At 36.4% G+C, this 17468-nt stretch overlaps 1 protein-coding gene across 1 annotated transcript in view; it reads left to right on the top strand.

The window, feature by feature from the left end:
• Window positions 1–12086, top strand: part of fgfrl1a (fibroblast growth factor receptor like 1a) — a 72529-nt gene extending 60443 nt beyond the window's left edge. Inside the window, exons 4-7 of the mRNA XM_039665559.2 lie at window positions 1319–1396; window positions 6906–7190; window positions 7879–8232; window positions 11536–12086. Of these exons, the coding sequence (XP_039521493.2) occupies window positions 1319–1396; window positions 6906–7190; window positions 7879–8232; window positions 11536–11942 (1124 nt within the window). The 3' untranslated portion in view covers window positions 11943–12086. The remainder of the gene's footprint in view (window positions 1–1318; window positions 1397–6905; window positions 7191–7878; window positions 8233–11535) is intronic.
• The last annotated feature ends 5382 nt before the right edge of the window (window positions 12087–17468 follow it).

Raw genomic sequence — 17468 nt, 5'->3', positions numbered from 1 at the left:
ATCAAGCTAGTTTTTTCCTCAGACACCTTTATAGGCATTGGGAAGTCTTGAAGTATGTGTGCATGGTTTATGAGCTCACAGTGCGCTATATATGTCATGGAAGTTCTGAAGCAGTTTTTAACACGCAAAGTACATTTATGAATTGTATTAAAATGACAAACCTAAGAGTAATCCTGAAAACGATGTTAAGGTGCCAATGAAAATGTGTGTGCAATGGTTGCAATGAGCATTAGCCCGACATGAACAAAAGACATGAGCTATGTGTAGAGTGACCATACTTGAGGGTAAGAGCTATAGTAATTAAGCCGTTTGCCCAGCAATGAGCTGTTCCCCTTTGCCCAGACTGGAACCTCTCCTTCAGGAGTGTTACACCCCTACCCCCATACACCATAACCCCCCCCCCCCCACCCCCCACCCCCACCCCAACAGCTTCAAAGAGATGACAGGCCTGAAAATACCAGTCATGTGGTGAACGGATGAGCTGGGGCTGTAACTAGAGCAGAAGGGCCACAGATTTCCTTCCATAGTTTTCACTCTTCACCACACGTGACTTTAGATTTTTGCCTTGAATTTTGAACATCTTCTCAGATGAGAAGGGAATTTAAAGGGATAGTTTATCCTAAAATGAAAATTGAGTCTTCATTTACTCACCCTGGTGGTGTTCTAATGCCATATGGCCTTCTTGCACTCGTCCATATAATGGCATTGAATAGCGACCAGCATTAAGATTTTTCACTGAATTATCCCATGCTATTCATGCTGTATATTCGAAGTGTTCTGGGGGTATATGATAGGGTTTGTTAAAACAAATTGTATGTATTATTTAACAAAGTTTAAAAAAATCTCCTTTTGTTTTTTATTTTACTTTATTTCCTTTTTTTTCATGGAGAGCTATAAACAAGCACATTTGTGAATTTTGGCACCTTTAGGCCCAAAACATACTTTATACATCTACATACTGTGTGTGTACATGATGCTGTGCTGTACTCTGAAATGTCAGCGGTTTGAAAAGAATCTTGTCGACTTGTTTATAGCTAGTTAACTTGAATAAGAACACATCCAGATTAATGACAGAAACATCTGAAGGAAACTATATCACCCCCTTGAGTACTGATGTTTCTTGCCACCCCAGGTTTCACAGCGTTTCACAAGAGCCTTCCTTAAGCATGTTCAGCAAGACTGCATGCCTGCAGTGCGATGGCCATGTCTACTTTTGCATGCAGTAATCTGATTGATAATTCAATGAATATGAGAATAAACTCTGAGATTGCTACACATATTTGTGCTCAATTCTCTCTCTCTCTTTTTCTCTCTCTAGATGACTCCAGTGCTGGGAGGGAAGGTGCTAGACCAGCTGGTGAAACCGAGTACTCCACTGACCTGACAGGAAAACTGGGTAAGGTGCTACAGTCCTCTAATCCTCTTTGATCTCCTTCATTCCTGGTATTTATAATTGCTGCCCAGAAAGTAACTGAAAATATGCACTACAGCTGCCAAGATGTTTCGTAAGCTGCTTTTTATGAATTGCAACTTTTTGTTTTACATCGTATTACACATTTAAAGAAGAACATAAAAAAACTATAACTTTGAAATATTTTGATATTGTAAATGGGCTTAGCTGTTCTATTTCCAAAAGTCTTTGAAAATGTCAAAAAATGTCACTGGCATTGTCTTGTAGTATAGCAGTGACATTTTATTGTAGCATAGCAGCACTGACAATTTTTTTTTTTTGTTTTTTTTTTTGTTTAGTGGCGGTGACATTTTCTTGTAGCATATCAGCTGCCAGTGTTGTGCTTGAACGTGTTCATGAATGATAGTTCATATTTTGGTCGAATGTGAATTGAACGTACTGAGTACCTTAACGTACTTGTGCGGCATGCTTGGTATGAACTATGAACTGAACTAGTTTATTTTCAAATTTGTGAACTGAACATTGAACTAGTTCTTGTAGAAAGTGAACTTTCCCAACATTGTCAGCTGTTGTTTTCTTGTAGTTTAGTAGTGGTGCATTTTCTTGTAGCTTTCCAGCGCTGACGTTTTGTTGTAGTATTGTTGCTTTGCCGCTTTTGTAGCATCAATATTTTCTTGTAGTATACGCCTTATTCACGGCAGGGCCATCTTTGATTTTTAATGAGAATGAAAGGGAGGCTGTGAGGGATAGACTTGCATCTCTTGAATGGGCTGTACTGTTGTTTAATGTGTTCTCGGATTGTTCTGCTCATGAAACAATGGAAAAATATCTTTCAAAGAAATGTCAGTTGACAAAAAACTCCCGACAATGTAAGCTGTGTAAAATTGTAAGTAATCTAGCCGCTTTATTCAGCTTTTTACAGCGGATGCCATTGGAAACACGGTAAGTCTATCCCTCACAGCCTCACTTTCATACCTGTCATGGCACTGCTCTGAATAAGGTCTATAGTAGCGGTGACATTTTCTTGCCACTGTTGTAGCACTGTTGTTACTATAGACTATTTGCTACTATATGTTGTTACTGTTATTACTGTAGTACTCGAATGCATGAGAATAAAGAAAAGTCTCATATTCTTGCACAGTATTCTTGCATGTGTGCTGGAAGACCATCAGTGATCCAGGTTTGATGTGTGGCCCTATGGAAAATCGTGACCAACTGAATGGAAACTGAGCCTGTCACAGAGTGTTTGGACAGCATGTACAGTCTGTCACCCCTGTATTTCCCCTTCAAAACCCTGTCTCCAGGCCGGCACACATGTGGCTGAATCTTCCCATACTGACAGGTTGCCCTGTGGTCTGAAAATGGACAATCCGCACACTATATCCCCTGGCCCACTACTCCCAGGAGTCAAATCATGTCACCTTTATTTGTATAAAACACTTCACAATAATACTTTACTTTAGGTTCATTAGTTAACATTATTTAACTACCTTAGTTTGCATGAACTAAGAATGAACAGTATTTCTTCAGCATTTATTAATCTTAGTTAATATGGCTGTCAAACGATTAATCGCGATTAATCACATCCCAAATAAAAGTTCGTATTTACATAATATATGTGGGTGCACGGTGTATAATTATTTTGTATATATATAAATACACACAAATGCAGGTATATTTAAGAAAAAATATTATTCATATATAAAATATTTATATTTATATATAATATAAATTATATATAAATCTATATACAGTATATACATCAAAATTTTCTTAAATATATACAAGCATGTGTGTGTATTTATATATATATATATATATATATATATATATATATATATATATATATATATATATATTAATTAATTATACACAGTGCACCCACATATATTATGTAAACGCAAACTTTTATTTTGGATGTGATTAATCGTGATTAATCGTTTGACAGCCCTAGTTAATAATAATAATAACGTTATTAAAATCAAAGGTTGTTAACATTAGTTAATGCACTATGAACTAACATGAAGAAGCAGCTGTATTTTTATTAACCAACATTAACAAAGATTAATAAAACTGTAACAAATATATTACTCATTGTCAGTTCATGTTAGTAAATACATTAACTAATGTTAACTAATGAACCTTATTGTAAAGGTTTACCATTTTTACAATACAGATTGTTTCAAAAGCAGTTTTTCAGTGCTAACATGAAAATAATGCAACAAAGTTTATTTTGGCTGTACAGCAGATATAGAAGAAAATTGTGTCATAGTCCAGGTTAAGTATGTTCAGTGATGGTTCATTCTGTTGTAAAAAAGTTACTAATTTAGTTTATTTATTTATCTATATAGCTCTTCTGGAGAAAACTGTGACGTCATCATTCAGCTCAGCAAAGTTCTCATACAACGGTGTCGGGCAGGCAGATCAATTCAATTGAATATTAAGTGTGCCCAAACCCAAACTCCATCGGGGGATAAAAAAAAACAAAAAAAAAACAGGCTCAGTCGGAAGGCCAACAAACGAACAGTGTATGATGATGATTCAGGCAGCATTATAGGTCAGAAGTCAGACACTCCTACCTCTGGAGCCCAGTGTTTGCTTTGGTAATTGCGTTTGACGAGCCAGAGAGCAGGCTATTTATGTGAAGTGTGAGGGGGGAAGCATTCCATTCCCCTCTGACGGCCGGCATCTGATTTGATATTGGAGCAGCGCTAAACTCGGCAGTGTTCAAAGAGTGCCTGACCTGCTTGTTTTTGTACTGTGGAGTGTAGCAGTTTTGATGGCAGCTAGCGGGAGATGCTTAGTTCACTGTTGTATTTGCTTTTGTGGTGTTTATTCAGAGTCTACTGTGAGCAGTAACAGTCAGCAGGGAACTATAGAGTGAAACTACAGAGGAGCTGCTGATTGCTTTGTCTGATTGCATTCATGGTGTGGTGCATTGCTCAGTAAATTTGCCCACACAAGAACTTCATGTCTGCTCTTTTACGCTTTGTTTTCTTTGTAATGTTGTGTAAATTCTGATGATAAATATTTATAAATTTTATATTTATACATTTTATAATTTTATATTTATAAATATTTATTTTTCTGTATTTATTTAAGTTCTTAAGTGTGGAAAAGCATTATGCATGATTTTTGTTAGGTAATCGATTTCTAAAATCTAAATTGGACAAATGTCATAAAAATGGGTAATATTTTTTACCCCCCAAAAAGTGGAAAGAACATAAAGATGGATATTAAAGGATTAATTCACTTCAATTGTGTCATCATTAACTCACGCTTAAGTTGTTTTAAAAAATGAATGAATTTCTTTTTTCTGCTGAACACAAAGGAAGAAATATTGAAGAATCTTGATAACCAAACATTTAATGGACCCCATTGACTTCCATAGTATTTTTTTTCCTACTATGGAAGTCAATGAGGTCCATCAACTTGTCAGGTTACCAACATTCCTCAAAATATCTTCCTTTATATTCAGCAGAACAATGAAATTCATACAGGTTTGAAACAACTTGAGAAGTGAATTATTCCTTTAATATCCTTTTTTGTAATAAGAATTTTTGCCTTGTAATAAGAATTTTTATTCCCCCAAATTCTCATTGCTATTATGTTTCCATGCCAATATTTTGAGTGTTTTAAACTATTATTATTCTAAATGAAAAATATTTTTAGAATCATTTTAGCATTTCTAACTGTATTCCGGTAAAAATTGCTGTCTTCTAATTAAGCATAAAAGCATACATTTTCATATTCATAACGTTAAAATACCATTGTAAATACTAAATAGTTTATAATCTTATATAAAATAAAATAAATTAAAAACGACACAGAAACAAGCTTTGAGAAATTACAGTTTTTCTCGATTGTTCACACACATTTCCTGCAAGCATGCCTCATACTCTCAGAACTCAACACACAAATATAAAACCACACAATCGGCAAAACCCCTCAATTCTTGTGCAAAATGAAACTTTACATTCAAAACAGTGTTATATATTCTCAAAATGTTATTTTGTTTTCAAATGACACACACAAACCATCATATGAATAGACATTTATAAGAACCAGTTGAACTCTGATGTGCTCAATGTAAAACACATACGATCAATGGAAAACACTTCTTCTCCATTCATCATAATGACTTGGGCCTTTTTTTGTTCAGTGTTACACTTACTACAGACATTACATACATAAGTGTGTTGTAAATTATTTCTGAATAGCCTATTGTTTTTATACCCAAAACACACAAATACACGGTAACAAATATATTTTATTTTTCCCACAAAAACAATGGGAGATAGATAGGGAGATACATTTCATACACCCCAACCAACACAAAGTTGTACATGCAGTGGTCTACAAAACAACAGAAAAAAATGATTATGCTGTTACAGTAAAAAAAAAAAAAAAAAATATATATATATATATATATATATATATATATATATATATATGCTGCATCCTCTCTTCGGTTTTGGTATTTTATGCTAAAGCTCTGATTGCTAATTGTAAAACTGTGTGACGGGTGTTTGCCCATGTGACGAGTCAGTGTGAATATTTGAATGGCATTGTGTTCCTTGTGAAAACAAGAGATTTTCTGCATGAAAATTGTGCCAAATGCAGAAAATTTGTGTGTAGTGTTTTGAAAAAAGTGGGTTTAAGAACTGCAATTTGAGTGTAAAGCAGGATTTGTGCTTGTAGTTCAGCAGAATTTGTTCAGGGGGTTGGTGAATGAGTTACATGTTGTGGTCATTGTGTCTCAAGTACCAGAATTTGTGTGTAAACAATTGAGAAAAACTGTAATGACTTAGGCCTTTTTGTTCAGTGTTACACTTACTACAGATATTACATACATAACTGTGTTGTAAAATATTTGAGAATATTGTTTTTTATACACAGAACACACAAATACACGGTAACAAATATATTTTATTTTTCCCACAAAATCAATGGGAGATACACAGATCCCACATTTTGTACACCTCAACCAACACAAAGTTGCACATACAGTGGTCTACATACAAAACAACAGAATTTCTTATGCTGTTACAGTAAAAAAAGAAATAAAAAATATCTATGCTGCATCCTCTCTTTGGTTTTGGTATTTTATGCCAAAGCTCTGATCGCTAATTGTAAAACTGTGTGAAATGTGTTTGCCCATGTGACGAGTCAGTGTGAATATTTGAATGGCAGTGTATTCCTCATGAAAACAAGAGATTTTCTACATGGAAATTGTGCCAAATGCAGAGAATTGTGTGTAGTGTTTTGAAAAAAGTGTGTTTTAGAACTGCAATTTGAGTGTAAAGCAGGAATTGTGCTTGTAGTTCAGTATAATTGGTTCAGGGGGTTGGTGAATGAGTTACATGTTGTGGTCATTGTGTCTCAAGTACCAGAAAATGTGTGTAAACAATCGAGAAAAACTGTAAGTAACTGTAGTCCAAAAAAGAATTGTTCTGTCCATCCTTATCTTTGCTTTTTTATTTTCTTTCTATAGTGCGGCCCCGCTTCACACAGCCAGCCAAAATGAGAAAGCGCGTGATTGCGCGTCCGGTGGGGAGCTCAGTAAGGCTGAAGTGCACCGCGAGCGGGAACCCCAGACCCGACATCATCTGGATGAAGGACAGCAGGCCTCTGACGCCTGGAGAGGTGGGCGAGGGCCGCAAGAAGAAGTGGACTCTCAGCCTGAAGAACCTCACGCCTGAACACAGCGGCAAATACACCTGTCACGTGTCCAACCGCGCTGGGGAGATCAACGCCACATATAAAGTGGAAGTCATCCGTGAGTCATTCACCTCGTCTCTGTGATGTTCTCCTGGAATTTGATGGAGCTTTTGATGACTCACTTATATAGTGTAGACTGAAAGAATGAACACGCAGCAACAGTTTAACATTACTTCATTCATAGCTGGATGCTGTTCAGGGTGGTTTAACAGCTGTCTTGGCAAAGAGTTTGGTGTTGGGAAAAAATATTTAATCATTCCTAGTAAACAAGAGAAGCATTCTTTATTAGCAGCAGTAATGCTGCAGCACCAGCCATACTGTCTCAATAAATGAATGGCTTATCATTAGGAATGCATTTTTATTATTTTATTATAGTTTTGAATTCTATATTATATTCTATCTATATTATGGCCTCACAAATACTATCAGTATTCAAGGTTCAGTTTCCGTTTGAGTGTGTGGTTTGGTTTGGTAAAGACTGAAAAGAAAGATTTTATCCAGTTCAATTGCTATTTGCTCCAGATTCATTTGCTATGTCTGCTCTGCTGACTTTACAACCACATCCTAACAGTGTAAGTTTATCAATCTTGCTCTCGGTAGAGTCATATGTGACATTTTTTTCCTTACTCGAAATTGCATGAAACTATTTTTAGAACAGAACACAGAAAGACCAATCTGAACAGCATAAACCCACAATTGTGTTAAATACTGATTATAAAATAAAATCTTCCCTTATTTCATTATAGAGCGCACAAATTCCAAGCCCATCTTGACGGGCACTCATCCAGTAAATACTACAGTAGACTACGGTGGCACCACGTCCTTCCAGTGCAAAGTACGTAGTGACGTGAAGCCGGTTATCCAATGGTTGAAGAGGGTCGAACCAGGCGGCGAGACCAAGTACAACTCCACTATTGAGGTCGGAGACCATCGCTTCGTTGTGTTGCCCACGGGTGAAGTGTGGTCACGACCAGACGGATCCTATTTGAACAAGCTACTTATCACTCGAGCCAAAGAGGAGGACGCTGGCATGTACATCTGCCTGGGGGCCAATACCATGGGCTACAGCTTCCGCAGTGCCTTCCTGACTGTGCTGCCCGGTCAGTTTCTCACACTTCTGCTCCATTTATAATATCATTCATGCTATTGTTTTACTACTGTATACAGTTGCAAAAAACGCCTGAAAAAAAACATTCATATATTTTTTTAAAGTCTCTTACACTTGCCAAGTCATCATTTATTTAATCATAAATACAGTAAAAACAGTAAAATTGTGAAATAAAGTATATTCATATTTTAAAGAGCCCCTATCATAGCATTTGAAATGTTCCTATTTTTGTTTTTGGAGTTCCCAAAAACAGTTTAACATGCATCCAAGGATAAAAAACACTTTATTTGTCTTATAATATGCATTTATTTTTAACTGATTTGCTCAACGACTCCCAAATGATTCGTTCGACGATTCATTTTCCCAAACACCTCCTTTGAGTTACGCGAATCTGCGGCGTTTGGTCAAATGACCCAGTCAGTTGTTATTTGTAAACCGTAGGCAGAGATTGTTGGAAACGGAACACCCATCTCCATTAATGGATTATAGCTTGTCAAGTGTTGTATCAGTGTATGAACAAACGGTCCCTTACTCGCGTCTCCGTCTAGAGCAAGCTTTCCCGGCGAAACTCACATTGTGGCGGATTTTGAGGGGCAGTGAAATTGTTATATAGAGCAAAGTCATATTTGGCTAAGTTGTTTAGGAGGTAATTGCCATTTTTCAGTGAATGTCTGGTGAATATCAAAAACAAAACTAACTTTACCCCGCTTAGAAGCTGCGCGGAGTGTACAAAACACACACAACAGAATATAACTATATTGTACATGCTACAGAAAACAACAGCAAACATTATTAATATTACTTACAGATTGTGATTCGGAGGAGGACGAACCTTATCCATATACACTGGATACTGAGCCCTCCTTCGGGAACAACCGGCTTGCGGTTGAATTCATTTATGTTTTTGAATGATTCGTCATTAAAAGGATGAGAACACAAAGTTCGGGCTATACTGTTGTGGTATCGTTGCAAATATGAACTCTAACCACTGATTCTTCACATGCTCGTCCCTGGGCAATGCAAAAGTATTTACATCATATTAGGGTTGTGCCGATAGCCGATAGTATCGTGTATCGACGATAGTCTGAGACGATGGCAGATGCCTTTGACGATATCAATACGATAATTGGCTCGTTTTACCATAATGTATTAAATAATTATTATTAGGCCTATTATTATTATTATAAAGCTAGTATTGTTATTAAATTAATATTAGGAACTACACTTAACTTGCCTTGCCTAAATTTACAATCATCCTCATAACAATTGCAATCCTCATAACAATTGCAATCCTCATAACAATTGCAACAACACCGACACGCACTAATGAGGACTCCTCTAAGAGAATGTTTTTAAAACAGACTAAAAAATCTCACATCAAAATTTAATTGCAAGGTGATCCATTCACAAATTATCAAGTGTGCTCGTTTTAACAGACACAAAATTCAATTTCCTACAGATCCAAGATGAAAAAATTGTTCGTCAGTATTTGTTTCCGTAACACATTAACAAAACGTTTAATGACACTAACACTAAAAACAATACAATTACTAAATAGTATTAATAATAATATCACTAAAATAGTATTATAGTTACCGCTATCATCGTCGTCTCTGAGGGAACGCGGCGTTAATGCAGATGGCGAAAGCAGTCCGTTTTTACTTTCAGAGATTCAGCGCGTTTACATGCGACGACGTTCTTAACCCGATTATGTTGAATAAACTTGACAATGCATGTGGTCATGTAAACGCATTAACCTGTTTTCCTTTATCAGAGTCAAGTCATAAGTATAAGTATAAACCGATCCACTCAGCTAGACATTTGTCCCTTGCTCTGGTTTCTCCCGGCATTTAAAACACATTAACCCACGTACTTCGTGCTTACTGATGTGCGCATGTGAAGTGCATCCAGACAGAGAGCGCACTGGTAGGGGGACACATATCGCAAACTCCGACTCTTTCTGACCCAAGAAATTATTAAAACGTGTTTTCATCTCGTGCAGAAATAGGCCCTAGTCAAAATGCTGCATGTAACGGCATGAGGATAGGCTAATGTGTCCGTAAATTTCCCGTTGACAAACAAAGGGATTAGGATCTTTTTTTTACCTCACTATACCTGGAAATAACCTGATCCTATTAATAAACACTCCACCTTTGCTAGCAAAATAGAAAAAAGATTCTCGTATATAAAACGAAGTAGGCTAATAAAACAAGCAAATTAATGAGTAAGCTAAATAATCAATAATCAAATAAGTTAGCCCCGCCCCCTCACAATAATATCGTGTATCGCCAATCTCACAGGCTGACGATAGGACGATATGAAAATGGAGCATATCGCCCAACACTACATCATATTCAAGTTTACACTCCCGTCTGCACGCGCAGTTGTTGGGAGTGGCCAATGAGCTAATGTTTTGTATCTACGTCACGACGAAACAGCTAATGACTCGTTTCAAAAACAATTAATTTCATAGACTCAGAGTCGACTCTCACTTTTGAAAGACAATAACTTAATATACGGTGCACTTTCAGGTATAAATCTTTGCAGGATGTTTTCATTCCCTTAGAGCTATAGTCCAAAGTCAAAAATCCATGATAGGTGCTCTTTTCTGTTTTAATATAGTTATTCCTTTGAGTCTTCAATGTCACATATGATCCTTCAGAAATCATTCTAATATGCTGATTTGCTGCTTATGAAACTTTTATTATTGAAAAAAGCTGTCCAGCTTCAGATTTTGGAGAAAACATTGAATGTTTTTTTTTAGGATTTTTTGATTAATAGAGAATATCTAAATAAGAACAACATTTATTTGAATTAGATTCGATTAGAAATCTTTTGTAAGTTTTTTAAAGGTTTTTACTGTAACTTTTGATTATTTTAATCCTTGCTAAATAAAAGTTTTAATTTCTTACAAAAAAATATTATATATATATATATATATATATATATAGTTTTCATTATTAATATTAGTAGATTTATATGAATGCATATTATTGAATATTGTTAATAAAAATATTATTATTAAAGACATACTTTATTTTGATTCATCATTAATTTTATTAAATATGTTAATGTTTGGTTTGATTTCTAGCCTAAATGTCTCTTCTGATACTCTTCCTCAAGTCATTCAATCATGTCATCGTGATCATGTGATACTGGCCTTGTGATCAGATTGATGAAAGTGCTTAGTACCAGGTGTAGACAAGGCACTGATACTTGAATACTATATTTGAATGATACTGTCAGTTTTGCTGTTTTTTATTTTGTGTTTTTTCCATCTCATGTCTTCATCCAGACCCAAAGCCGCCATTCTCTCCAATCCCGTCGGTTCTGCCTCCCAGTCTTCCCTGGCCCGTCATCATCGGCATCCCTGCAGGAGTGGTCTTTATTCTGGGCACCGTCCTGCTCTGGTTCTGCCAGTCCAGAAAGCACTGTTCGTCAGGAGCCATAATCTCAGCCCAGTCCTTACCCAACGGCCCCCGGCCAGCCCAGAGAGACCGGGCGCTCGCAGCTGCTGATAAAGACTGCATCGGCTCCATCACCTACGAGGAGTATTTGGCTCAGCAACAGCAACAACAGCTTCTGCTGGCCCAAGCTGCTCCCAAAGTCTATCCAAAGATCTACTCAGACATTCACACACACACCCACTCGCATGTGGACGGCAAAATTCACCAGCACCAACACATCCACTACCAATGTTAGCATGTACCGAGGTCTTCATGCTTGCTTTTTCTTTACATTTTTCTTCAGTCTTTGGACCTGACATACAGCAGCCACTCCCTCAAACAAACATTTCTGCTCAAATTCGAAAGAATAGAAAGACAATTGAGCCATGTTGTGGCCGTCTAACCAGTCCCTTTATGAACAGTGGGCAAGGCTAACGAAAAAATGATGATATTTGAGTCTGTTTTGAAATGGAGAAACGTTTCACAAAAGACACTGCTGGCAGAGCAAACACTTTCGCAGATTTGTATGGGAACAAACACACTCAAATGTATTGTGTCTTCAATACGTATCTGCTTTCAAACTGTGAAACGCTACAATATTTTAATTAGATTTTTTCATATGTCCATTGACTAATCTTGTGGATGGGGCCAAAAGGATTTTTTTTTTTTTTTTTTTGAATAGCACCAAATCTCAGTGAAACGTTTGCATGCATGCATAAACAAATTTGTTTGCAGATCCAGTTACAGTGTATTTAGTTACAGTACATCCGAATTGAATGCATGAGAGCATACAGTATGTTGATGTTTTTGAAACAAGGTCTACCTTGTTTCAACTTTAAGAAATAGTGTAGGTTCAATCAATCTAGTTGTGTATCTTTAATGGAAAAAGAGAATATTAATGAGCTATGGCTATACCGTAACTAAAGATACGAAGAGATTTTGCCAATGTACGTTCTGGCAAGGGGGTTCCTTGTGTTTTTCATTAACTTTATACTTTTCTTTTCAGGGCCTGCTCTGAATAACCTGAGGTACCGCAATCCCATAGTTGCTCTATGCCCTTGTTTTTCGTTTGTGAGTGTGTGGGAGGGAAGTTGTATTATCATAAGCTTGACCACTATAATGAATACTGTGTAAAATGCCTTTGACTGCTCATGTAATGTCTGCCCTTTTAATATTTACAGAAGTTTAAAAACAAACCATACACTAAAGCTCAGACGTATTGTGCATTGACTGTGCATGTGTTTACCATGATGTTCATGGTAATGGGTCAATGCTGAAAGGACTGCAAGAATACAGGAATGCACTTAACCCACACATCTGACAAAAAAACTTTGAAATTCATTGCCCCTGTTATTTTAACAAAGTCAGCCAAAAGAGGAAAGTGATTCTAAAATAGTTAATTTATTTGTAAGCAATGACTTGATGCTTTGAATTGGGCATAATATAGATGTTGTAAACCAAAAACAAGTAAATTCTGTCCCCTTAGCTGCAATCTATGTAGCATATATCAAGTGTTGAATATTTATATGCGCTGTTGAAAAAAATAACACAACGGTCGTAATTAGTTATCTCTGAATAGACAATCTTGTACAGTTTGGCCTTTTTTTTTTGGTTATTAAATTAATAAAATATATGTTTGTCACATTGAAACATTAAAATCATTTTATCATTATCATAAAATGATAAAGCTCTTGTTCACCAGGAATGAAAATGTGTTGAGTGTGTCATTTTCTGTCAATGTCATTGCCTTTAACAATCTTTTATTTGGAATTCCATATAATTTGTCTAATTTTATACCCTCTGTTTGAAGTGGTAAAATATTATTATAACCTTATAAATAACTACTTTCCAATTTTCTTATGAACTATATTAATTTATATTACAATTAGTACAAAATGTATGAAATTATTTTTTAAACCGCTTATGCAAGATTATATTTCTCGAGATATCTCTTCAGACTGTATTTATAATTCAAAGTGTAATATGAAAGTCATGTGAAATAAATCATAGAAATACTGTAGCAGATACTCTTTAATGGTGTAACTACTTCAAAACTTTGGGTCAGTAATATTTGTTACATGTTATTTGTTACAAGTGTCACCAAATGTATTTAATCAAAAGTACAGTAAGAACAGCAATATTGTAAAATATTTAACTTTAAAGTAACTGTTTTTATATTTTAAAATGTAGTTTATTCCTGTTATCAAAGCTGAATTTTCATGATCCTTAAGAAATTATACTAATATACTAAATTTCTGTAGCCTGCTCCCAAACTCTTCTACTTTGCTTTGCTTCATAGACAGAGTCTGGAGTGGCATCATTGAAAAGTGTTTTCTTTATCGCGAGGGGGCGCTTCATTTCGAGTCTCCCGGAAATGCTTAATTGAACTTAATTGCAAGATTACAGCATGACATGGCAATATTTAAGAAAGAAAGGAGACACTACTGACCTGTCAAAAGGGTGCTTCTTCTCTTCCTCCACCACCAAGGAAGCCAATGAACCGCTTGCAGGAAAGTCTGAACTGTTACCATAGCAGTTTTGGAGTCTCTAACTCAATCCCTCTAGCACCACCAACTGTACAAATCTGCAGAAAAAAGCTTTTCAGAAACAAGCTTTTCTTCCACTCTATGATGAAATGTTCCACAATTACATTTTTTTGCCATTTAGAATTTTCCCCAAAAAAACTCCTAGACCATTGCTCCAATTTTCACCATAATTGACCTTTTTTCGGGTTTCTCAGAAGCAGAAGTCGTCATAATTGGGTAAAGTTCTATGGTGGTGAATGAGAGAATACATGAAATAGGGGGAGACCGAGGAGTGTTGTTACACAGGGTCAGTTGTAACTGTCAGTTTGACTTGTGAGAAAAGAGCTGTGGTGATGTCATCAATATCTCACATCACCTTTTTGAGCTCACAGTTTTATGAATAATGACGACTTCTTTCAGGGGAACTGCTTCTTTGAAATATGCTGGCACAACACCTCATGCCAGACTACTATTTATAATTTTTTGAAAATTCGAGCCAATTGTCTGGATCGACTACAAAACTACACTGGTGTTCAGGGACAGGCATTAAGATGGTTTAGATCGTACTTATCGGACCGTTATCATTTTGTCTGTTTAAATGGGAAAAAAAATCAAAGATAACGTCAGTAGACTATGGAGTACCGCAAGGATCGGTTTTAGGCCCTCTGCTATTCTCAATATATATACTGCCACTTGGTAATATTATAAGAAAACATGGAATTAATTTTCACTGTTACGCTGACGACACTCAATTATATATTTCATCACGACCAGATGAAAGCACTAACTCATTTAAACTGACAGAGTGTCTCAAAGATATAAAATGCTGGATGACGCATAATTTTCTGCTATTAAATTCAGATAAAACGGAGGTATTACTTATTGGTCCAAAAAACTACTCTCAAAACCTCTCGCAATACAACTTTAATATAGACGGATGTCCTGTTACTTTATCCACTACAGTAAAAGACCTGGGTGTTATACTAGACCGCAACTTGTCTTTCGAAGATCATATTTCTTATGTTACAAGAACAGCCTTTTTACACCTTAGAAACATTGCTAAGCTACGTAACATGCTATCTATCTCTGATGCAGAAAAATTAGTTCACGCATTCATGACCTCGAGACTAGATTACTGTAATGCTTTACTAGCATTAGGTGTCTAGCACTAGGGTTAGGTGTCTTGCTCATGGACACCTCGACACTTGGTCAGGTGGAACCGAGGATTGAACCACCAACCTTTCAGTTCGTAGACAACCCACATGAACCACTGAGCCACTGCCGCCCCGGAAGTGGCTCAGTGGAAGGGTCAAAGGCAGCGGGTGGTATATGGACTCTAATAGTGGCAACCTTACCTAAAAAGAAGATTAGACATTTTTCACAGACTTCAAACGAAGCTTCCAAGCAGGTGGATTGCGAAGGGTTTAATAAATAATCAATCGTTTTAAAAAGGACACAGGGTTTATTAACGTTTTGTGAGATAATGTCAGAAAAATATCTAATTTTTTTTCACCAGCTTTGTGGAACGGTATGAGCGTGTACATGTTTTCGACGCGTCCGTTATACGTCTCATCCTGACATCATGTGTCTTCCCGGGATTTTTACGGGTTGTGTGTGAACACACTCACAGATCCCGGCAAATCACTGGCAGTGTGAATGAACCGAAATCAAACAATCCCGGGACAAATGCCGGGTCACATTATCCATGTATTTTCTGGAATCTCTGTGTGAAAGGGGCTTATGTGTCATGATGGCATAAACACACATGTCAAGTGTTTTTGTTACTTTAAAATGATCACTTTATTTAAAACTAATTATTCTTTGTTCTTCAATAGCATTCTTGCACACATTTAGATTGTGTGGGTCCTATTTCAGCAAATTTCCTCTCACTGTTACATCTATCCCCAGCTAGTGTATAGTGGGGTATGTTGTAACAACGGAACTCTTTGTGTTGGACATAATCTCACATAATCTGTGATTGTGTTATATTTGTAGCAGACAAATGTGGCTAACATGTATCAAATTTTAAGAGATATAACACAAACAACCAATGGATGTTCATTTTAATACCTAGTCTCCATATTTTGTGTGTTCCCATGTGCTCAAAATAGCAAAAGAAAACTCAACAACAGTGTTTTCACAACTTTCAAATGAGAGAGAGAAAGAGATTGATAACTGCAGTCAAAAGAGAGAAATATATCAATTTTGAGGGGGGATCACGCCTCCAGAATGCTTTAGGCCAAAACGTATGCTTTGTCCTATGGGTGCAAAGACCCACACTAGACCACTTGTCTACTTGCATGACGTATTTCCTCTATTTGACCCAAATGTTCAAGTAGGCGCAAAGACTTCAAGTGTGTGTAAGACTTTGGATTACTCGATGGGACACACTTAATTTTTTTTTTTTTTTTTGCAAAGTGGCCTATGACGTCGTAATTTCAGCAACTACGTGAAACACAAAAACAGTTGCAAATGTACAAAATAAGGCCTAAAATAACGCCTATACTCATCTTTGCACCGATAAAATTTGCAACACTTTATGTTTTTTACTACCAAATTATATGCATCTATCATTGATTTACATTAGTGGAATGTTTTCCTATAATTGACTTTGCTGTCACTTTTGATCAATTTAGTGGATTCTTTCTGTATAAAAGTAGTTGTTTCTTAAAAAGAAAAAAATGGGTTGTTATGAATTCCTCTGCATTATACGTATGCACTATATATTGTTGTTGTTTTTTTCATTAAAATTTATATCATCAGCCTATTTTGTATACATACTGTAAGTAATGTTCATGGTGTAATCATGAAGCTACAGTACCAAACAACTTTCAAAGCACTACTGGTCTTTTCAACTGCTTCATTCTGCGTTCTTCATGTAGTGACGAGTGAGCGTCTTCAATGATACACAGAAAGCGTGAGTGTCTATAAATCCAACACCTGGGAATACCTGGCTGTTCCTTTCAAAGAATGAAGCCTCTGTTTGCTTTCCTCTTTTTTTTTCAAACAGTCATAATGGCCCGGTCGACAACAAAGACGGCAAATGAAAGAGCGAAAATAAAAAAAACACCCCCCTCTGAAAACTGGTTGCCAGTGGCTTTCCTGAAATGTTTACCTTGCATACAAAAAGAGGAAGATGCAGAGAGGGAGAGGAGGGAATTTTAAAAAAAGTGTCTGCAAGTTGGGACCAGAGCCAAAGCCTTTAAAGTCCGCAACAGAACCATGACAAAAGCAGCTTAATCTCGGTGTTGTCTTTC

This window comes from Pimephales promelas, chromosome 9 (genome assembly GCF_988280905.1).
Source record: "Pimephales promelas chromosome 9, fPimPro1.hap1.1, whole genome shotgun sequence".
Classification (NCBI taxonomy): domain Eukaryota; kingdom Metazoa; phylum Chordata; class Actinopteri; order Cypriniformes; family Leuciscidae; genus Pimephales; species Pimephales promelas.
Note: the sequence above shows the minus strand (reverse complement) of the source record. Positions and strands in the feature narration are given on the sequence as shown.